At 38.8% G+C, this 24316-nt stretch overlaps 1 protein-coding gene across 14 annotated transcripts in view; it reads right to left on the bottom strand.

Moving 5' to 3' along the window:
- Positions 1–24316, bottom strand: part of FNIP1 (folliculin interacting protein 1) — a 95944-nt gene that overhangs the window by 3933 nt on the left and 67695 nt on the right. For 13 of the 14 annotated variants that reach the window (XM_036312335.1, XM_036312337.1, XM_036312345.1 and 10 more), the window contains 6 exons: positions 23302–23448; positions 20078–20247; positions 13515–14931; positions 12688–12856; positions 5249–5446; positions 1692–1807 (listed from right to left, as the gene is read on the bottom strand). In XM_036312335.1, coding sequence (XP_036168228.1) covers positions 1692–1807; positions 5249–5446; positions 12688–12856; positions 13515–14931; positions 20078–20247; positions 23302–23448 — 2217 coding nt within the window. The remainder of the gene's footprint in view (positions 1–1691; positions 1808–5248; positions 5447–12687; positions 12857–13514; positions 14932–20077; positions 20248–23301; positions 23449–24316) is intronic. The other variant, XM_036312338.1, reaches the window with a different exon arrangement.

The following is a 24316-nucleotide window of genomic DNA, read 5'->3' as shown; positions in this document are numbered from 1 at the left end:
AGCCTGACAAAGATTAAAAAGTTGGTAACAGCCAATAGCAAGAAGTGTGTGCTTCCTGCTATTTGTGATAAATTATTCTGGTACTTACTGGGTAACATTTACTATTACGTATCAAAATAACTATCAATATCTATCAAAAATTTAATACACATGCCCTTTAACCAAAAATTCTTTAAATAATTCATCCTATAATCTTCAAAGGTTTTTCTCATTCTAGCATTGATTTGTAGTAGCAAAAGAAAATACATCAGGCCCTCAAATAATGTTCTTCCATTAAACAACAACATTTCATTATAACTATAACTACAGGCCCAGTGCATGAAATTCGTGCACTGGTAGGGTCCCCAGTGGAATTTGTGCATTGGTAGGGTCCCCAGCAGCTGCTGGCTGGGTACTCCCTCCCTTCCCCCAGCCAGCCTTGCCCACCCCTCCCCCCACCCCCCAAACTCCTGGACAAACTCCCGGTCGAGGGGACAATTTGCATACTACGCTTTTATTATGTAGGATGAGATGCCACTGAAACTTAATTCTTGTTTATATTAATTAGTACATGGTAAAACTGGTTTCATTATGTCATTTCACTTAAAGCTGCAGAACCTCCTAAAGATGTTAAGTGAGAACTCACTGTTTATATAAATCCCACCATATAATGAAATGCTATACAGCTATTAAAAATAATGAGATTGATCAGTATGTGCTTATATGAACAAATGTTCAGGATTTATTAAAAGGCAAGTTGCCCGATGATATAATAGACTAGAAATTAATTTCTATTTTTTATTGTATAAAAAATTTCTGTCAGAAGAAACAATCCATTAACTGTGTTTGGGTGAAGCTGGCAAGTTGGGGAAAAGACAATGAGGAATTACTTTTCATTTTATGCCATAACACACTATAAATTTTGGTTAAATGCACATTACTTTAAAAACTACCTTTTTTTTTAAATAAAGGCATTATGCACAGAGAATCATCTATTTCCAATCTGGATGGTAAGGAGTAACATTAGTGAAAGAATTTAATTTGGTTTCTAACAAACATTAGCTTCTTGTTGATGTTGGCTCTTTCTTCCTTCATAAAAACTGAATTAGACAAAAGTTCTGGCTTGTTTTAATTTCCTCAACTAACCTTTCAAAAATAACACACACACACAAAATGGCCATGGAACATAAGGAAAAAGATCACGGAACATAATGAAAAGGGCTATACTATTCCTCCCAACAATTTATCTGTTCTTCCTTCAGTTAGCACTTTAGATAACTTCTTCCCAAGAATAACTATAGAGTAGACAGACATATAGATAATGGGGAAAGAGTAGTAATGTGTAATAATGTACTATCATCCAGTGTGCTGCTATTTTAATCAGCTCATTTGGATGGTGGAGAGGAGGCTGGGAAGGAGTTTTGAACATATATGTAAATAAAAATAAATATTACTTATTTTTCCAAGACAGAAAATTAGATTTAATTCATTTTTATCTCACTATATTCTCAATTTACTGTAATGGCACAGGGGACATGCACTTTAGATCAGTGGAAAACAGGAATATGCTCTTATGTGGTACAGAGCAACCTGAATGATAATAGTGTCCAGCTTCTAACAGGAAAAGACACTTTCAAGAAGGCAATTCTAAGGAATAGCTCTTGCTTAAAGAATGCACAATGTGAAAGCCAGAAAAGAAACCATGAACATACCCTAGAACCACTCCCAGCTCCTTGACATGAACACGCATCTGGCCCCTCAGGTATTCAGACAGCATTTTGCTTTTGAAGTACAGCTCTTGTAACCGGTCTTCAAGATGCATTACACACTGCAGTTAGGAGAAACCAAGAACCAGGTCAGAAAATGGTGTCCAATTCTAAATGATGGCAATTTTGAAAGCATCATATTTTTGACAATTCTATTTAGTTATTCCAACATAAACTACAATTTGGAGCACATTTTTTAAAAAACTGAATTTATTGGGGTGACAACAGTTTGCAAAGCATGCAAGTTTCACGTGTACAACTCAATAAGACATCATCTGCACACTGCATTGTGCACCCATCGCCCCAAGCAAAGTCTCTTTCCATCCCCATTTCCACCCCCCTTTGCCCATCTCTCCCCCACCCTGACCCCATCTCCCTTTCCCTTTGGCTATCACCACACTGTTGTCTATATGTTACATATATGTTTTTTGGCTAATATCTTCACCTTATTTCATCCAGTCCCTCCTCCCCACTTCCCTGTGACAGCTGTTAGTTTGGGCCATGTATCCCTGCCTGTTTTCTGTATTTTTTGTCAGCTTATTTTTTTTCATCATATTCCACATATAAGTGAGATCATATGGTATTTGTCTTTCCCACAAGGGATCCAATTTCTCCACATCCTGGCCAATACTTTATTGATGTTATAAATATCCTTATGGGTGTGAAGTGGTATGTCATTGTGGTTTTATTTGCATTTTCCTAATGAGTAATAATGTTGAACATCTTTTTATGTGCCTGTTGGCCATTTGTGTATCTTCTTTACAGAAATATCTATTCGTTGTGTCTTTGTTATTATTGAGTTGTTAAAGCTTCCTACATATTCTGGATATCTCTCTTCAGATATGATGTGCAAATATTTTCTTCCATTCTGTGGGTTATCTTTTTACTGTTTATAGTGTCCTTTGATACAAAACAAGTTTTTAATTTGATGAAGTCCAATTTATCTATTTTTTACTTTTGTTGCCTATGCTTTTGGAGTCAAATCCAAGAAACCACTGCTGAATCCAATGTCACAGATTATCCCCTATGTTTTTCTTCAGAGTTGTATAGTTTTAGCACTTATATTTAGGTTTGTTCAATTTTAGATGTAAGTTTGAGTTTATTTTTATATAAGGTATAGGTAAGGATTCAACATCATTCTTTTGCATGTGGACAGCCTGTTTTCTCAGTATGAGTTCTTGAAAAGGCTCCCCAGTCATAAACCAGTTCATCATATATGTGAGGGTTTATTTTGGGGCCATTATATTCTATTGGTCTGTATGTCTGTCCTTATGCTAGTACCATACTGTTTTGATTACTGTTACTTTGTAGTAAGTTTTAACACATTGTATGCGGGAAACGTATTTATACATTTTACTTATACGTTTTACGCTGACCAGTAGTAGAGCGCGGGACACGTATTAATATGTTTTTTATAGACTAGCTGTAGAATGCAGGTAACGTATAAATATGTAAACTAAAGTTATCGTAATTTTACTGAATGTTGCCATTTGCGCAAAAAATTAGCAAAAATGGCCCGCGCCACCTGTTAGCGCACGATAAAAACTACCCGCAAACAATGTGTTAAAATCAAGAGGTGTGAGTTTTCCTACTTTGTTCTTTTTTAAGATTGTTTTGGTTTGTTCAGAGTCCCTTGAGATGCCATACACATTTTAGGTTGGGTTTATTTCTGAAGAAAAAAAAAAAAAAGTCATTGGAATTTTTGATAGGAATTGCATTGAAACAATAGATCACTTTTGGGGGGTGTAATCATTTTCATAATAGCAAGTCTTCCAATCCTTAAAATATGGAAGATATCTTTCCATTTATTTATGTCTTTAATTTCTTTCAGCAACATTTTGTAGTTCCCAGTGTACAAGTCTCTTGCCTCCTTAAATTCATGTCTAAGAATTTTATTCTTTTGATGATATCGTAAATGCTTTCTTCATTTCCTTTTCAGATTGTTCATTGCTAGTTTAATGAAATGCAACTATCTTTGCATGCTGATTTTATATCTTCAAACTTTGCTGAATTCATTTATCAGGTCTATTAGTTTTTTTGTGGAATCTATATTTTCTAAATATAAGGTCATGTCATCTGCAAACAGAGATCCTTTTACTTCTTCCTTTCCAATTTGGATGCCTCTTGTTTCTTTTTCTTTCCTAAATGCTCTGATTAGGACTTACTAAGTTGAATAGAAGTGGTGAAAGTGGGCATCTATGTCTTGTCCCTCATTTTAGGAGTAAATCCTCAGTCTTTCACCATTGAACATAACATTAGTTGTGGGTTTGTCATATATGGTCTTTATCATGTTGATCTAGAGTGGTTTTTAACTATGCTATCTTATAGTTTTCCTAAGAAGAAAAAAAATCTTGAAAGTTGGAAATGGTGTCATCCATAAGAGGTTACCGGTATTATGAAGAGGAATCATCAAAGCCCTGGCATGACAATGAGGGTCCAGAATGCACTGCATTCTGCACAGAGCTTAGGGACATTGCATGTCCATACATTACATGATACTAATCAGGTACTAAATTATGGCTGCTGAAATCATAGAATCCTATATAATAAAAGGGCAATATGCAAATTGACCCTAACAGCAGAACGACTGGGAATGACTGATAACTATGACACACGCTGACCACCAGGAGGCAGATGCTCAATACAGGAATTGCCCTCTGGTATCATGGTGCTCCCACAGGGGGAGCTCTGCTCAGCCACAAGCCAGGCTGATGGCTGCCAGCACAGCCGTGGTGGCGGGAGCCTCTCCCATCTCCTCAGCAGCGCTAAGGATGTCCGACTGCAGCTTAGGCCTGCTCCCTGCTGGCAAGTGGACATCCCCCAAGGGCTCCTGGGCTGCCAGAGGGATGTCTGATTGCCAGCTTAGGCCCAATCCCCCCCGAGAAGCAGGCCTAAGCCAGCAGGTGGACATCCCCCGAGGGGTCCCAGACTGCGAGAGGGCACAGGCTGAGCTGAGGCACTCCCCCAAGTGCACAAATTTTTGTGCACCGGGCCTCTAGTATACTATAAGACATGTACGCATCCCCTTCTTTTTCTAGTCAGCTTGGGCTGCCATAACAAAATAACATATACTCAGTGCTTTAAACAGAAAATTATTTTCTCACAGCTATGGAGCCTGCAAGTCTGAGATCAGGGTGCCAGTATGGTCGGGTTCTAGTGAGAACTCTTTTTCTGACTGGCAGACAACTCTTTGTCCCTGTGTCCTCACATGGTAGAGAGAATGCAATTTCTCTTTCCCTCTTCTTATAAGGACACTAATCCTATCATGAGGGCCCCATCCTCGTTACCTAATTAACTAACTCTAACTCCAAAAGGCCCATCTTCAAATACCATCATCGCATTAGAGGTTAGGGATCCAACACATGGGACTTTAGAGGAACAACAAAAACACCTTCTTTCAGAAAAACAATGATGAAGCTAACAGTAATGGTTCAATGTAGGCACATACTAAATAGTTTAGTCACCTATTACAGTGCTCAAATTCAAGCCTCAGACACACTTACAAAATTTGGAGACAAGTTATGTTTATAAAGCTGAAGAGTGGAATGAAGCAGATTGGAAACAAGACTGGAAACCAGTACTTCCTTTCCCAGTTTATTATCTGTCACTCGTCTCTGGCTACTGGCCACTTGCACAGTCCATTTATCCATATCTGCTATAATACAGACAGCTTCTGCTATTGGTTCATCCAACACTGGATGCTGGGGGGGAAAAAAGAAGAATTCATCTTATAATGAGCAAATGAAATTTTCAAAAGATAATGCTAATGGAATGAGACAAGAGATATGAAATGCAAATGGAATAAAATAATATTAAGTTATGACAGCTACTGCCAATCATCATAAGTAGAGATGTATTACCAGAATTTTGTAGTCTTTAATCCAGAACTTGATTTTCACTGATCTTTTGGCCATTTATTCATTCAACAAATTTACTGAGTACCAACCATATGCCAGGCAATTGAAGAAAAGGTTTTTTACCTTGAAAGAGCTAACAATTTTAAAAATAGATAGGATGGAGAATGACATGAACAAGTCAATCTAAGGTTCTGTGCTAACTATCCCAACCTGTCAGGCATTAATTTGCTTGAACATCTCAGGGACCATTCCTTGATCACATGAAGTACCCTGCTGGCTATGTGCAATAGGTGTTTCTATTTTACGAAGATGTATATCCAGAGTATGGATACAGAAGTTAAAAGGAGACAAGTCAACAGATACTAATATGGCTAAATGGGAAAAAAGTCACTCTGCACGCGCACACACACACAGACACACACACAGATATTATACCCTAGTTACAATTTTAAAAATACAGATCTATAGCTAATAGAAAAAAAAGAATAAAAATACTCAAATCAAACTATCATAAAGATCTCTGAATAAGTATGGAATATTAAGATTATAAAGAACGATTTCTTTTTTTGCTTTGTATATCTTTATATTATTTGCATTTCTATCACAAACATTTACCTAAATAACACTTTTAAAATTAAAAAATTTAATGCATAGTAAAAAGTATTTTTAAGTCGCATATACTGATAATAGGACCATAGGCATATAGCTGTGCTCTTGACTTTCCATGGCTTACACATAAAGACCAAAAGCAACCACTATCAGAAAGAGACGATGAGCCCTACAATGCTCAATTCCTCAACATCAGTCTATCTTTGGAAAGGTAAGAATTTCTTCAACACTGGCCATATAGATTAGCAGCAATAAGACTGAGACACAAGTAATAATTTGAAATACTTGGACCCAATGGCCTTTTTCCTTTCAAATTTTATGTTATTACAATTTTATAGTTAAGAATATACGTTTCCTCCTGGATAAACCCAGGTTTGGCACTCTCAAAGGATATACTTTTGCGCAGTTAATGAACAACCGCTTTGAATAAATCTTTTTGTTTGATGCTAAGGAAACAAAAACAAAAAAAAAATGAAGCTCACAGTCTTATGAGAAAGATAAATAGAAAGACACCTGGCTATAAAAAGACATGTATAGCCCAGCCATTGACCTGGATTGGGCGTCGACCTATGAACCAGGAGGTCAGGGTTTGATTCCCGGTCAGGGCACATGCCTGGGTTGCGGGCTAGATCCCCAGTGTGGGACATGCAGGAGGCAGCCAATCCCTTATTCTCTCTCATCATTGATGTTTCTATCTCTCTATCCCTCTCCCTTTCTCTCTGAAATCACTAAAAATATATTTTAAATTTTTTTTTTAAATAAATAAAAAGACATGTAACAGATGAAATAGAAACCAAGTGCTGGGGTAGTATAAGAGGGCAACGGGGAGTTCTGTGTGACTGGGAGTTTCACAGTAGAAGGGTCATAGGGATAGGACACTGAAGTATGGCTAGGATTGCTGTTGATAATCAGGAGAGAAATATGGATAATTCCCGTATGGATAACCCTTTGAGACAATGTAGAGGAACCTGGAGAGTATTATGCTAAGCGAAATAAACCAGTCAGAGAAAAACAAGTATCACATGATCTTACACATATATGGAATCTAATGAACAAAATAAACTGTTGAACAAAATAGATCCAGAGACATAGAATCCTGGAACAGACTGAAAATCACAGAGGGAAGGCAGAGGAGAGGGAGTGGGAAGAGATTAACTGAAGAACTTATGTGCATATATGCATAACCCCTGGATAGACAATAGTGCGGTGAAGGTCTGGGGAGAGGGCAGGAGCCGGGTGAAGGGGGAAGGGGAAAGCTGTAATACTTTCAACACTAAAGGTTTTTAAAAATTACGTGTGTGTGTGTGTGTAAAATATGAAAGACTAGTAAACCAGTTACTGAAACAGATGGCTGAAGACAAAATATTCTTTTTTTTTTTTTTTTTTTTTACCATAGTGAAAAGGCTCCAAGAGCAATAGGACTACTAATGTAAAAGCTTTGCAAGATTTGTAATGCCAATTTTGCTATCTGTATCTGTAGTAACCTTTGTTCATCTATTTTAGAGACAGTATGGCACAGGAGTTTAGAAGCATAGCATAAGAACAGGCTTAGTTAAGATTGGGATTTATTTCTAGCTCTGCCATTACCTATCTATGTAATTTGAAAATCTTTCCATGCTATACCTGAAATATAAGAGTGATAATAGTAAGTACTACAAAGGGATTATTTTAAGGTTGAGATATTACATTTAAGTGTCTAATACGCACTAGGAACACAAAAAATACTAAATGCTTATTACTATTACTATTCTTCCCTAGTAATTAGCAGGTAGCAACTCAACACCAAAATGCTTTGTCTTCAATAGAAGACAGTAACCCCATCCACTGTCAGGCTTTCAGAGAAAACACTGAAGAGCACCGTGTGTGGTAATGGGTACAGAGGAGAAAGAAGAGACTGAGCGACTAAGATCAGGCGTAAGGAAAGACAAGAAAACACACAGAGCATTACAAGGACCCACGTGGGATTTCCTAATCAAGTACTTACTCAGCACTCTATTAGGCATTGGGAGGACAGAATTGAAAATACAGAAATGGTTCCTTCACCCTGAAGAACAAATATCATCAACTGATATAATTTGTTTCTTCTGAAGCATTAAATTACTTTCTGAACCTTCTTCAAGTATTTATTTTTTTATATGTTGTACTACACTTACTCATTTACTTGCCTTATTTTCTCCATTACTAAGTAAATAACTTGAGGTCAGAAACTATTCCTTTTTCATCTATATATCCCTTGAAGTGTTAGCACTATGTTCACAACAAAGAATGTCAGTAAATATTTGATATTAAAAGGTTGAGCAATATAGCTTTTTAAATATAAAGAATGTGAGTGTGACTAAGTTTTCCTGGATTTACCATAATTCCCCTACTATATAATAAAGCACTAAAATGTACAACTGTAATTTTCTACAGATACAGGTTTAAACCTTTTTGACTAACAATTAAGTGTCTGCTTGCTCACTGAGTCATATTTTCTCACCCATATTTTCCTAGATTGCTTTCTTCATTTCCTTTTTAATGGTTATTATGGGGGATTGGGGGGGAGAAGGAAAAGTTTTGTTAAAACAAAAACTTATTAAAGTGACAGATGGAATTGGAGGGAAAAATAGAAAATTCAGCAACAGTTGGAAACTCCAATATCCACCCTCAATAACTGATGGAACAACTAGACAGAAAATCAGCAAGGACATAGGCTATCAAGCAACTTGACCTGACATCTATAGAACACTTTGCCCAATAACTCTTTAAATGCACATGGACCATTCTCCAGGATAGACCATATGCTGGGCCATAAAACAAATCTTAAATAAGTTTAAAAGAACTGAAATCAGACAAAGTATCTTGTCTGACCACAATGGAACTAATATAGAGAACAACAATAAAAAAAAAAAAAATTCAAGAATTTCACAAACATTTGGAAAGTAAACATCATGCTTCTACATAACCCTTGGGTCAAATTAGAAAATACTTGGAAGTAAATGCAAATGAAAACACAACATCAAAATTTATGAGACTCAGTTAAAAAAGTGCTTATAAGGAAAATTTCTAGCTTTAAACGCTTATATTTGAAAAGAAAAAAAATGTTTCAAATTAATAACATAGGCTTTTACCTTAAGAAGTTAGAAAAAGAGCAAACTAAACCCAAAGCAATCAGAAGGAACAAAATAATAAAATTATGATAGAAAACAATGAAATATAAAGTGATTACAGAAAAAATAAATTGAGACAAAAGTTGTTTCCTTGAAAAGATCAACAAAACTGACAAACCTTAAGCTAGAATAAGAATCAGCAAACCTTTCCTGTAAAGAACCAGATAGAAAATATTTTTGGCTTTAGGAGATGTATGATCACTGTCTCAATGACTCAACTCTGCTGTCAAGGCAGAAAAATAGTCACAGAATACATAAATAAATGGGTGTGGTCACATTGCAAAAAACCTGTATTTACAGAAAGCAGGTGTATTTGTCCCATGGGCCACTGCTTACTGATGTTTGATGTATGTGGGCCAACAGTGTCTACTAATGAAATCAAGGCATGAATGAACTCTTCTTTGGAGAATCCCCTCCTTTATGGGAGGAAAAAGGAACAATACAGATTACAAAAATCACAAATAAAAGAGGGGACATAACCAGAGACCTTATAGAAATTAAAAGGATTATTAGTATATACTATGAACAACTTTATTCCAATATATTGAAACTAACTAATTTCTAGAAAGACAAAAATCACCAAAATTGACTCAGGGAGAAAAAGAAAATCAGAATAGATATATAATAAGAAATTGAATTAGCAATTTAAAATATTCTCTTTAGGGCCCTAGCAGGTTTGCTCAGTGGATAGAGTGTCAGCCTGCAGACTGAAGGGTCCCAGGTTTGATTCCAGTTATCCCAGGTTTGATTCCAGTTAAGGGCACACGCCTGAGCTGTGGGCTTGATCCCCAGTGGGGGGTGTGCAGGAGGCAGCCAATCAATGATTCTCTGTCATCATCGATGTTTCTAGCTCTCTCTCCCTCTCCCTTCCTCTATGAAATCAATAAAAATATAAAAAATATTCTCATTTGACCCTGGTTGAGTGCTTAGTTGATTAGAGTATGGTCCAGACATGCCAAGGTTGCAGGTTTGATGTCCAGTCAGGGCACTTACAAGTAGCAACCAATAAATGTATAAATAAGTGAAGCAACAAATAAATGTTTCTGTTTCTCTCCCCCTCTCCCCCCCTCTCTAAAAATCAATCAATAAAAATTAAATAGGAGGAACCAAGATGGCGGCATAGGCAAACACCGGAAACTGCTGCCTCGCACAACCACTTCAAAAATACAACTAAAAGATAAAACAGACATCATCCCGAACCACAGGAAGGCTGGCTGAGTGGAAATTCTACAACTAGAAGGAAAGAGAAAAACACGCTGAGACTCAGAGGAGGTGCGGAAGCAAAGTGCAGAGGTACAGAGGCGCACGCCAAAAGGGCTGGCAACTGAGGACGCGACGCACGTGGAGAGGGCTGGCGGCTGAGGACGTGGCGCACTTGGAGTTGGAGAGGGCTGGAAACTGAGGACACGGTTGTCTTTTTCAATCGGGAGGGAGTCTCAAGCTCCCGACTGCTCTGAACTCCAGTTCCAGGTGAGTCTCTGGGGACCCAGACTCATACGGAGAGAAACTGGACACATCATTAATTAAAATGCCAAGAGCAAAAGACAAAGAGAGAATCTTAAAAACAGCAAGAGAAAGACAGTCAATTACCTACAAGGGAGTACCCATACGACTGCCAGCTGATTTCTCAACAGAAACTATTCAGGCCAGAAGGGAGTGGCAAGAAATATTCAAAGTGATGAATAGCAAGAACCTACAACCTAGGTTACTTTACCCAGCAAAGCTATCATTCAGAATTGAAGGTCAGATAAAGAGCTTCACAGATAAGAAAAAGCTAAAGGAGTTCATCACCACCAAACCAGTATTATATGAAATGCTGAAAGGTATCCTTTTAGAAGAGGAAGAAGAAGAAAAAGGTAAAGATACAAATTATGCACAACAAATACACATCTATCAACAAGTGAAACTAAAAAACAAGTGAATAAATAATCTGATGAACAGAATAAACTGGTGAATATAATAGAATCAGGGGCATAGAAAGTGAGTGGACTGACTATTCTTGGGGGGCGAAAAGGGTGTGGGGGGTGTGGGAAGAGACTGGACAAAAATTGTACACCTATGGATGAGAATAGTGGGTGGCGGGCGTAAGGGCAGAGGGTGGGGTGGGAACGGGGTGGAGGGGAGCTATGGGGGGAAAAAAAGAGGAACAGCTGTAATAATCTGAACAATAATTTAATTTAAAAAAAAAGAAATAATAAATAAATATAGCATATTCTTATTAAATTTTTTCTAGCTTTAAACACCTATATTTAAAAAGAAAAAGTGGCTTCTATACCCAGATGGTTTTATTGATAAATTCTATCAAACGCTTAGAGGAAACAAACAAATAAAAGCAACAACAACCTTCCAGAGAATCTTGAGAGAAAGAGAAGGGGACACTTCCCTCCTACTCACTCTATAAGGCTAGTATCATTCTGTTTTTAAAGCTAGACAAAAACATCACAAGAAAGCTATGGACGAATATCCCTTATGAATACAGACTCCAAAATTCACAATAAAATATTAATAAATCAAAACCAGTCAACACATAAAAAGTACTACATATACCATGACCAAGTGGAATGCCCCCCTAGAAATACAAAGGGTTGGTTTTTCATCTAAAAATCAATCTATGTAGTAATCCTGATTAAGTTTAAAGAAGAAACAAAAAATCACATGTTCGTTTCAATAGACACCAAAAAAGTATTTGACAAAATCCCACACCCATTCATGATTTAAAGGGAGAAGGGACAAAAAAACTCAAAATTAGGAAGAGAAAGAAATTTTCTCCACCTGATGAAAGGCATCTGTAAGAACCCTATAGCTAACATCATACTTATTAATAAAAGACTCAATGTTTTCTCTCTAAGATAGGAGCAAGACAAGGATGTCCGCCCTCAGCACTTCTGGCAACACTGTATGGAGGTTCTAGACTAAAAAAGAAGTCAAACTGTCTATTTATTGATGACATGAGCGTGTATGTAGAAAAATCCTAAAGAATCTACAAAGAAACTACAAAAACTAATATAAAAGTTCAGGATGAATATACATAAATCAACTGTACCTCTATATCTAGCAAAGAATAAACTGAAAATAAAAGAAAATAATTCTATTCACATTTAAGCATTTGCGATTTTATTGATATAATCTAGTGATAATTGGATATTGGAACTCTCTACTCACTTTCATGGTGTCAGATACAAACAAACAGTTATTAGAGAAAGTGACTGATTCAGAGAACAATGACTGTATTACACAGTGAAGTGTAACAAAAATATAAGGCAATTCTGGGTTCCACTGGTTAAGAGTTAATTCTAAATAAATTCAACAGCAGTGATGGTCACTCACCTGCACAGCATGGGACAAATCTGACAGCAGACACTGACGGAGCCTCTCATCACTACTAATTCCTTGAAGAACAAAGTCAGGCACATAAGACGAACAGTAGCCACCTAACAACGACCTCCCAAAATTGGCGATGTTGGGCTGAACAGCACTCACTTCAATTAACTTTGACCTAGAAAAAAGGTCCAGTCAAATCCACAAAATACTCCTATCCAGAGAAGAGGGTCTAATGAACAACTTTCTAACCAGGTAAGCATAAATATTCCATAACAGACTTTAGGAATGCTGTCCCTTGTATAACAGATTCTTAATACAATCAGATTATGAAACCATCATCCAAAACAAAGTAGTTAAATACCTCACAAACCCAAAGTTTGGTTTCTAACTTTTCTCAAGTATAAATCTTCTCCTTGTACATTTGACCCAGAATATTATATACATTTCCTGTTTTCCTCTTAGTGTTGGCCAAATTTATTTGTAACAGCCATTTATTACCTTCTCAGTGATTCTCTCTCCCTAGTTGCCAAACTCAGCATAGGTTCCTTTTTGGAGCATGATTATTCAATCCTAAATGGCTTGAAAATTCCTAAGAAGTAAGAAGTCTCCTACACACCAACATTACTTTTCTCCACTGCCTCCACAAAGCCTTCCTGGAGTGCCTATAGGACTTAGCCTTTAATCTTTCCTGTGAGTAATATGGCATGATAACTGAGCTGTCCAGGACTATGATCTGTCTTTCATATTAGCTGCTACCAACTTTGAGACAAACTAAATAAAAGAATGGTACATATCTACATAAGGCGTATTATAGATTGAAACTTCCTACTTACCCAGGAAAAGGTATCTCCTCTTCTTCTGTCCAATCTTCTTGCTCTCCTCCATAATAACTGCTTACTTGTCTAGTCATATCATGACCTGTATCTTCACTTTCACTATCCCCAAGGGCACTATCTGAACTTTCATTTCTTGGAATGTCCCATTCAGTTCCTACAGCATTTTTTTTCTCTGAACTCTCTTTATCCCCATGGGGGACAAGAAGGGAGAGTGTACCTCTTTGATCCTGCTGAGGGTAGCAGGTTTTACATGAATCCTGATGAACTGCTTCTACACATTTACAAAGTTCATTTTTCTGTTTGCTATTTTTTGTACATAATCTTTTTGAAAACTCTAACATGCAGCAGTGTTCTTTACTGTTTGTACTTGTTTTAACTGGGATATCATCAATAGTTCTGGTTTCAATGGAATCATCATTAAAATATTCATCAAATAAGCTCATGCTTTCTGGGTCTGAATGATTCCAACAGGGAAGTTCACAGGGCTCTCCAGAAACCATTGGTATATCAGACTCTCTAGATTGGTCCTTAGTTGTTTGTTTAGTTTCTTGATGCAAATCAATAGCCTCTCTTTCTTCCTTCAGTGGTTTGGTGTGATGCCTGGTGATCTGATCCACCACAGCCTGACTCCTGAGTTCAGTATCTGAGTCAGGTGACATAGAATCCCCAATCAAGAAAGTAACCTTTGTCTGGGTTGCCTCACAAGAAAATGCAGCGGTCACAAGCTTATCTGGAGGTTTTTTTTCCACAACCATTCCTGTGGATCTCAGCACCTTGCCTGTGTGATTACCAGAATCCAGCAATTCCTCACTCTGCCATGTTTCTTCTGCTGGTTCTAAGCCTGATTTCAACAATGCACATTTGTCAACTGGAGCAGATGCTGTGCAAACAATTGTCTCTAACTTGGTGTCAAGGCAAGCTCTTAATTTATCTCTGCACTGTTCAACATCAACAGCATTTTCTTCTTGGCAGTCAGAAGGAGAAATCATTCCACATTCATCTGCAATTCCTAGCAACTCCTTAGGGGTGTTTTGAATATCCTCACTCTCTTTTCTCAACGCATTCTCTGAATTTTGCCCAAAGAGTGGATGACTACAATATTTACAGTTACAATTAGGAGTCCTTGTTTCTTCTGACTCTTTAAAGAGCAAACTGCTTTTGTTTCTATGCATTGTGATAAGCACATATTCAGATTCTTCTATTTCACCTTTCTCTAACGTGGTTGTAATTACTGTGCCTGGCATAACAATGGCTTCATCTTCTCCATTTTCTAAAAGATGGGTTTCTTGAAGTTCAGAGCATCTTATGAAATAAGTAAGAAAGTAAAGCAGCCTCTGGACCATGTCTTGTCGTTTGCCAACTACCACAGTTCTTGCTAATCTTACAGGAGAGCCAATAGCACCATACAAGTCCCCTGCAATGGAAAAATAAGTTAATGGACACATCCTTTACTCATGCAGCTAAGCAAGCTATTTTCAATGAATGGAAACCTACTCTTACTGTATGAGGGTTCGGGTTTTATTCTTAGTTCTTTAATAGGTGAGTAACTATTCAGAAGAATAGGATAAGATGAGTGGTCTAAAACAAAGAGAAAGATGAATGCAGGGGTTTTCCATCTTCCTCCTTAAGAAGCTGCTATGGTTTTGAAACCTCAAGAAAAAAGTCAGTTGTAAAAATTGGATTTAACAAGAATATTTTGTGTCAGGCCCCAAGTAGAGAAGCAAAGCCCTCCATCTAGGTGGAGAAGTACTGCCTAAAATACTATGTACAAAAATATTCTGTAGCTGCATCCAATGCAGAGAAGGGAAGCACAATACCTTCTGGGGGACAAGGAGAGGAAGGGAGTGGTGGTGGAATGGACAGAGCTAGAGTGGTCACATCATACACTTCATCTTCCTTGATTTAAATCATAACACCAAACATTAATTTTTGCTACCCTAATCAGAACCCTATAGCACCCATGGTTTTAAAAGCTCATTTTCCTTTCCATTCTCTCAAGGGTTGGGGGCCTTAGGACAGACCAGAAAAGGCAGAAAGAGTGAGACCTATCCTAATAGGAAAACAAAGGGAAACACATTTAGCCATGTAGTTCATTTTCACTTTTGTATCCATACTAGACATAAACAATAACTACACTATAAAAGGGGGCAGAAGTAACTAAGAGTTACCAATGTCATTTTATATTTATGCTATACCTCAACTTAAACCAAAAAAAGGTTTAAACACTTTAAAATGGACAATACAAAGTAATTAATTTAAATATAATTGAATTTTGCAAGTTGTTAGTATAAATACTTAAAACCTCTATTTAAATTTTATAAAACCTTCACACTTTTTAAAGGAACGAACACATATAAGTCTCAAATAAAGGTAGCTACAAACAGTATTATGCTAAATTTTCTTTTTTTAAGCTAAGACACTGGCCCTAATACCATCATGCCACTATTCAAAGCTATTCCCAAGGCTCCCACTAATTACTAAATAAATTGAACTACTTTGGCATGGCAACTGAGTCTTTCATGACTATTTCCACTTTACTTCTACAGGTTACCTTCTTATGCACCCAAAGTCCTTTTTAAAGTAGACTACTTAAACTGAATATGCTCAGAACTTTCAACACCTAGACCCCTTTACTCATGTTATTATTGTTCCTTTCCCTCTGTATTTTTATCAGTCCAAAGCTACCAACCCAATCATCTTCCCTTGGGCAAAGTTTCCCCAATTGAACTCCCACTGAATTTTTTATTTCTCTCATAGTTGCTCTTTGAATTATCATTATTGCTCACATATTCATTACCTATAGGATAATACTGTCAATTTCTTGAGGGTAAGACCAGATATAATTTTATACCCTCCAATGTTCTTTGCTCTTTTCACAGAGCCTTAGATATATCATGTACTCAATATATAACTATAGCAGTGAAAATAGGTTTGAAATGTCCCCCCAAAAAATACTACTGAATCATGTGATTTGAAAAAAGGAGTTATTAACCATACAACAGAATACTACTTAGCATTAAAAGAGAATGAACTATTAATAAATAAAAGATAGGTGAATCTCAAAATAATTGAACAAAAGCATATACTACTCTGATTCCATTTCTTTAAAACTCTAGCAAATATAAACTAATCTATAGTGACAGAAAGCAGAACAGTGGCTACTTGGGTATATGGGACAGTGAACAGGAAGAGTGGTGAAAAACAGGAGGAAGGGCATGAGATAATTTTGGAAGTGATGGATATGTTCTCCATCTTGATTTTAGTGATGGTTTCAGAGACATATATTTTGACATATACATCAAAACTTACAAAATTATATACTTTACATATGTGTTTGCTATATATTAATTACTCTGTAATTCAGTAGAAAAAAGGAGAAGAGGAAGGAAGAAAAGGAGGGAAGAGAGAGGGTGGGAGGAAGGAAGCAAGGAAGGAGAAAGGGAAAGAAGGGAGGTTGGTTACATGAATTAATAAGCCATATGACAATCTGCCTGGCAAGTTAATTCACCAACATAACCTAAAGGAAGTTTCTATGAGGTCACCAACATGTTCTCATCATATTCCTCCCCGATTACCTAACAGCAATAGAGTAAGGGCAGCTACATTTACCAGTCACTGTCCTAAGCACTTTCACAACTCTATGAAGTATGTAATACCTATTAATTATCCCCATTTTGCAAATAAAGGAACTGTGATCCAAATGAGGCCTGCCTGATTCCACAGCCTGTGCTTTTTAAGCACCATGCTACACTGCCTTCCTAATGACTGTCTACTCATCAACTATCCCCTCTCTCCTCTATTAACCATTTATTCACTGAGGCCTAGCACGAAGGGAAACATTTTCCAAAATTACTCAACAAACAAACAAAAGTGGAACAATACAAACCTCTGCTTTTCAGTTAACTGGATTTACTAGGTGTACCAGTTAATAACGTGGATTTTTTTCAAAAGATGGCGTTACATGTATATTGATATATATGCGATTTAATATGTATGCTATTTTGTTGTATTGACAGCAAGCTCAAAACTTCATATATCAAATTTGCTGAAGGTGTTAACATCATAGATATTGTTATGCTTAAAAATGTCAAATTTCGTGCCAAAACAAGAGCATTTGCGGGAAGTTTAATTCATTATTTTGAAGAAAAAGTTATCATATACTTCAAGAAGCTTATGCTGAACACTCTCCATCTCAAAATACTTGTGAATGCTGGTTTAAACGCTTTAAAAGTGATGATTTCTATGTGAAAGACAAAGAACGTCCAGATCAACCGAAAAAGTTTGAAGACCAACAATTACAAGCATTATTGAATGAAGATGCATGTCAAACTCAAAAACAACTTGCAGAAAGATTAAACGTTGCTCAGCAAACAATTTCCCATTGTTTACAAGCATTGGGAAAGATTTTAAAGGAAGGAAAATGGGTGCCACATCAACTAAACAAAAGACAAATGGAAAACCGAAAAGTCGTCAGTAAAATGTTGCTTCAACAGCATGAAAGAAAGTCTTTTTTGCATCGAATTGTGACTGGTGATGAAAAGTGGATTTATTTTGAGAATCCCAAATGCACAAAATCATGGGTTGATCCAGGTCAACCATCAACATCGTCTGCAAGGCCAAATTGCTTCGGAGAGAAGACAATGTTCTGCATTTGGTTGGATCAGGAAGGTCTGGTGTATTATGAGCTTCTAAAATCAGGTGAAACTGTTAATACTGATCGCTACCGACAACAAATAATAAATCTAAACTACATTTTGATCATGAAATGACCAGAACGGGCCAGAAGACACAGCAAAGTAATTTTGCTTCGTGATGACGCATCATCACACACTTCAAAACCAGTTAAAGACATGTTAAAAGATCTTGTCTGGGAAGTATTAACCCACCCGCCGTATTCGCCAGACTTTGCTCCTTCAGATTACCACTTGTTCCAATCGATGGCACACAAACTTTCTCAGCAGCACTTCAAAACATATGAAGAAGTGGAAAATTGGGTCTCTGAATGGTTTGCCTCAAAACAAGCAAAGTTCTATTGGGACAGTATCCACAAATTACCTGAAAGATGGGGGAAATGTGTAGCCAGCGATGGAGATTACTTCGAATAAAGCACTTCTGATGTTTCCCTTGAAATTATTGTGTTTTCTTTGATTAAAAAATCCGCCATTATAAACCAGTACACCTAGTATTGTACTATCACGAGTCACTTTGTTGACTCATTCTTTCTAGGCAAAGGATCTAACACAAACCCCTGAAGATCCTGAAGTTACTAGTGAACAAACATTATCCTGCTTCCCTTGCTCCAACTGCAGCTCTCTAACTATAAGGAATCTCTATATATATAAAAGGCTAATATGCTAAGTGTCCCTCCAACCATCTGACCGATCGCTATGATGCGCACTGACCACCAAGGGGCAGGCACTCGATGCAGGAGCTGCCGTGATGCACACTGGCCATTTACAGAGAAATGGCACGATGGACCTGGCACCAACAAAGCAATGCTCAGCTTTCCCCAAGTGGGACACAGGCCTCGCCACCACCAAGGAGTGACAGCCCACCAAATTGCAGCCAACGCTGCCAAGACCCCATGGCACAAAATGCGGCCTACAGCCCAGCCCAGCCTAGAAACAGTTGCTGTGGGTGTTGGGTAATTACATCACGTAGCAATGCCCGGCTTCCTTTCCCTAGCGACTAGCCTCCTTGGAGTTTCTTCAGCCCAGGAACATGACTTGCTTTATAGCCAGGTACAAACATTTTATACTGTAAACCAAATGTCTGTTATGCATTTGCCTCATCTCATTTGATCCTCACACAAGTCCTGGAGTAGGTAGATAGAACATTCAGTGGAATCCTATTTTCTTTTCATTAGCTGGAAAATGGAGATTTAGAAAGTGTAGAAACCTGACCTGACTGAAAAGAAATGGTGGACCCTGAAAATAACTTCAGGTTTTCTCACTGCGCAGAATATAGTCAAACACTGCTACAGTTAAATATTTTACCCTTTGTTCTCCCTGCGTGATCTACAATAATAATCTGCTTTGTATTGCTATTTACTGCTGTGTTGCTGACAATTACCTGAAAGAGAAGTTGGGGTGCTTTCCTGGGCTGGAAAAAGTTTAGTTAAATCATAAAGTAGGTCTAATTAAACAAGTTTATTCTATATCTACAAAAGGCTAAAGTTGACTCGCACATGTGCAATACACATAAAGCTCTCGCTGGCGCCAATCGCATGTGTGTGTTTCAAACTGTCATTGCCAATCATGAATTCGGTTGATACTTCTATTATAGAGAAAGAGCAAATAGTAATATGAAAACATTTCTTCTAATTAATTTCCTTTCAATGTGCACAAATCCGTGCACCAGGCCAGTATTAAACATAAGATAGGGAGGGGAGAATAAGACAATTCAGCAGATATAAAATGACAAGTAATGAACAGGTGCTTTAGAATGAAGGAGGTAAAAAAGACCACTTACTTCCTTTTCTTTTGGCTATAAAATAACTCCAGACAGTTACACAAAATTCTAAGTATAATGCATAATATAAGGGTTATTAGACTACATACCCAGCTGTGCCCAAAGTGGGTTATATGGATGAGTTTTTGCCAACATGTCCACACTCTGAGAGGAATGTTTTTCTAAAAATATTTTTATAGGTGGTTGTCCATTTGGCATGACAGTTGGAACCCAGGCAAGATGATTGGTCAAAACTGCAGTAATGAGTGCTGGCAAGAATCTGAAAACAAAATGCATCTTATCAGATTCCAATTTGCCTTCATGAAACCTCAGGTAAATACAGTGACAGAATAAAGCAAAGAGAGTACATATTCTCATATGGCCAAACAGCATACAAAAAGAGAGGGGAAAGGATAGGCATATCCGGGATAAAAATGAAAGTTAATTAATTTTTTTGGTTGTGTGGGAGTCAAAGAAAATCCTTGAAATAAAGACAGCATTCACAAGGAACTATTTCTGATCGTAATTACAAAACAAATATGCGGTTTTACATTAAAAACTATGGATTCTTTTCAGTGTTTCATTTACACAATTTATTAACAAATCAACCAGGAGGTCTATACATTTCCAAAGTACTAAATGGGAAAATGAAGGAAAGCATTAAACAACCTACCATCAAAGAGAATTAAAAAATTTTGAATTACTCATGTGAATTCTGGGAATTTGATGTGAAAAAATATGATAAAATATCACTTTAAAAATGGATCACAGGGTCCAGCTGGTATGGCTAAGTGGTTGAGTATTGACCCATGAAACCATGGTGGTCATGGTTTGATTTCTATTCAGGGCACATTTCTGGGTTGTGGGCTCGATCCCCAGTAGGAAGCAGCCAATCAATGATTCTCCCTCATTGATGTTTCTCTCTCTCACTTCCAATCAATAATTCTCTCTCATTGATGTTTCTCCCTCTCCCTTTGAAATCAATAAAAAAATATTTAAAAAACCAAAAAAAACACACCCACCACTATTTTTTTAAAAATGAATTACTAGAATCCTGGCACTTCTTTATATTGTTAAATTTCTTTTTTATAGAATGAAACATTAAAAGTGGATACAATTCACAAAAAATGGAAAGCCTCAGAGAGTTCTGTAAGATGTCAGGACTTTTCATTTCACACATAAGACATTTTTACTGTTTCTTATTCATAAAGTTCTGTGGCCTTTTTCCATACCTTATATTGCATTATCTTTTAGAATTCAGTTTATTAATACTAGTAATCTACACTAATAAAAGAGAAACATGGTAATTGGCGTACGACCGCTACCCTTCCCATTGGCGAATCAGCGAGATATGCAAATTAACTGTCAGCCAAGATGGCAGACGGCAGCCAGGCAGCTTGAAACTAACATGAGGCTTGCTTGCTTCAGTGATGGAGGACTCCAACCTTCCCCGCTTGCCGCTGCAGGCCTCTGAGCCTGCAGTTTCAAACATTGTAACAAATACAGAAGCTAAACAAAACTCCAGAAACCAGCTTTCAGCTAGCTGGGATCTCAGAGCTGGAGTTGATACAGAGTTTCGATTATAGAACCGAAACAAACCAGATGCCTGCTTTCAGGAGCGGAGGCCTAAGAGCTGGAGCCTCAGAGCTAAAGCTGGCCCAGAATAAAAAAAAAAAAAAAGAAAAAAAGGAGCAGTTGGGAGCTTCAGTCCCAGCCTGAAAACAGCCCTCAGCCCCTCACCCAGACTGGCCAGGCGCCCCAGTGGGGACCCCCACCCTGAAGGGTGTGTGACCAGCTGCAAACAGCCATCATCCCCTCATCCAGGCTGGCCAGGCACCCCAGTGGAGACCCCCACCCTGATCCAGGACACCCTTCAGGGCAAACCAGCCAGCCCCCACCCGTGCACCAGGCCTCTATTCTATATAGTAAAAGGGTAATATGCCTCCCAGCACCGGGATCAGCGGAGCCACGAGGCCTCCCGGCACTGGGATCAGCGTGACAGGGGGCAGCGCCCAAACCCCCTGATCGCCCTGTGGCTCTGTGTGTGACAGGGGGCGGGGCCACAACCTCCCTATCGGCCCTGCTCTGTTCCTGACAGGGAGTGGGGCCACAACCTCCCTATCCGCCCTGCTCTGTTCCTGACAGTGGAAGGCGCCCCAACCCCCTGATCGGCCCTGCTCTGTGGGTGATAGAGGGCGGCGCCCCAACCCCCTCCACCCCCACGGGCCCTGCTCTGTGTGTGATGGGGTAGAGCCATAACCTCCCCTTCAGCCCTGCCCTGAGTGTGACAGTGGCGGCGCCCCAACCCCCTGATGGGCCCTGCTCTGTGTGTGACAGGGGGCGGTGCCCCAACTCCCCTATCGGCCCTACTCTGTGAGTGACAGGGGGGAGCTCCACAACCCCCTGATGGGCCCTGCACTGTGCGTGACAGGGGGGAGCTCCCCAACCCCCTGATGGGCCCTGCTCTGTGCATGACAGGGGGGGAGCTCCCCAACCCCCTGATGGGCCCTGCTCTGTGCGTGACAGGGTACAGAGCCCCAACCCGATTAGCACTGCTCTGTGCGTGACAGGGGGTGGCGCCACAACCTCCCCATTGACTCTGCCTTGAGTGTGACGGGGGCGGTGCCCCAACCCCCCAATCGGCCCTACCCTGAGCGTGACTGACGGTGGCATCGCAACCTCCCAATCCGCCCTGCTCTGTGCATGACAGGTGGCGGCGCTCCAACTCCCCAATTGGCCCTGCTCTGAGCCCAACCAGGGGCTGCACCTAGGGATTGGGCCTGCCCTCTGCCACCTGGGAGCAGGCCTAAGCCAGCAGGTCGTTATCTCCCAAGGGGTCCCAGACTGCGAGAGGGCACAGACTGGGCTGAGGGACCCCCCCCCTCCCCTCCGAGTGCACAAATTTTTGTGCACCAGGCCTCTAGTATCTAATAATTACAAAGGTAATGGTTAATTCTTTTACTTTCATAACTGAGTTTGATTATAATTTGATATCTAGTTATAGTAAACTAGAGGCCCGTTGCATGAAGAGATTTGTGCAATAGGCCTTCCTTCCCCTGGCCGCCAGCACCGGTTTTCCTCCGGCACCCAGGACCCAGGCCTTCGCTCCGGCCGCAGCGGAAAAGCCAAGCCTCTTCAGTCTTCCGTTGTCTTCAGTCTTCGCTCCGTGCCTGCATATGCAAATTAACCGCCATCTTTGTTGGGTTAATTTGTATAATCATCCTGATTGGCTGGTGGGTGTAGCAGAGTGACACCAATTTGTATGTTTCTCTTTTATTAGTGTAGATAAGAGCTAAGGTATTTAAGATAGCGCAGATAATTAAGACAGACTTACTGATTTTTTGAAGCATTTTCCATTAGAAAAGTGAACTCCTTCATGAATCGATGGCAAAGCTGGTTCTTTTCTGGAATCCCTGACATCATTGTAAGCCAAACAGGCTCTCCAATTCGTGGCATTGTGTAAAGATTACAAATTGTTGTCCTAAAAAGAAGAAAACACACTATGAAATTCATAGTTCACAGAATTACACACCTTAAAATAAAGTTACCTTACCATCTTGGGCCTCACACCTAGATTATTAAAGCTTTTGAGAGGAGACAATAAATCAAGTTGCTTTTTTTTGGTCATCAGCACAGTACCATGGAAAATGTTCTGTACATAAACTCATAATGTTGGTTCTGCCACTAGCTCTGCCCCCAATGACTGTGTGCCCTTGGATAAATTATCTCCCTACTTTAAGCATCAGTTTCGTCCACTTGTAAAAGGATAGGACTAGATAATTTCTAAAACCTCTTTCAGTTTTACATTTCTAAGGTATATGCTGTATTTAAATATAAATAATGAGCAACATAGAAAAGAAAAATATTATAAATGGGGTAATAGCTTATCCATATACCCACTTAAAACAACAGTTTAGCCCTAGCTGGTTTGGCTCAATGGATAGTATGTTGGCCTGTGGACTGAAGGGTCCCAGGTTCAATTCCGGCCAGGGGCACATGCCTGGGTTGCGGGCTCGATCCCCAGTGGGGGGCGTGCAGGAGGCAGCCAATCAATGATTCTCCCTCATCATTGATGTTTCTATCTCTCTCCCTTTCCCTTCCTCTCTAAAATCAATAAAATATATTAAAAACAAACAAACAAACAAAAAACACAACAGTTTATCTGCATCATTTAGTTGCCTCAGCTGAGACTTTTTAGTAAAGTTGTGAAGGATGATGAGGACACTATAGATGGCATGCTATATTTTAACTCTCAACCTTCTGAAGTTTTCCTTGAATCAACACAAGAAAGGATTAAGTAATTATGATAGTGCTCTTCTGCCTATTTCATTTATTTAAGCAACAGCTAG

Source organism: Myotis myotis, unplaced genomic scaffold (genome assembly GCF_014108235.1).
Source record: "Myotis myotis isolate mMyoMyo1 unplaced genomic scaffold, mMyoMyo1.p scaffold_m19_p_6, whole genome shotgun sequence".
Taxonomy (NCBI): domain Eukaryota; kingdom Metazoa; phylum Chordata; class Mammalia; order Chiroptera; family Vespertilionidae; genus Myotis; species Myotis myotis.
Note: the sequence above shows the minus strand (reverse complement) of the source record. Positions and strands in the feature narration are given on the sequence as shown.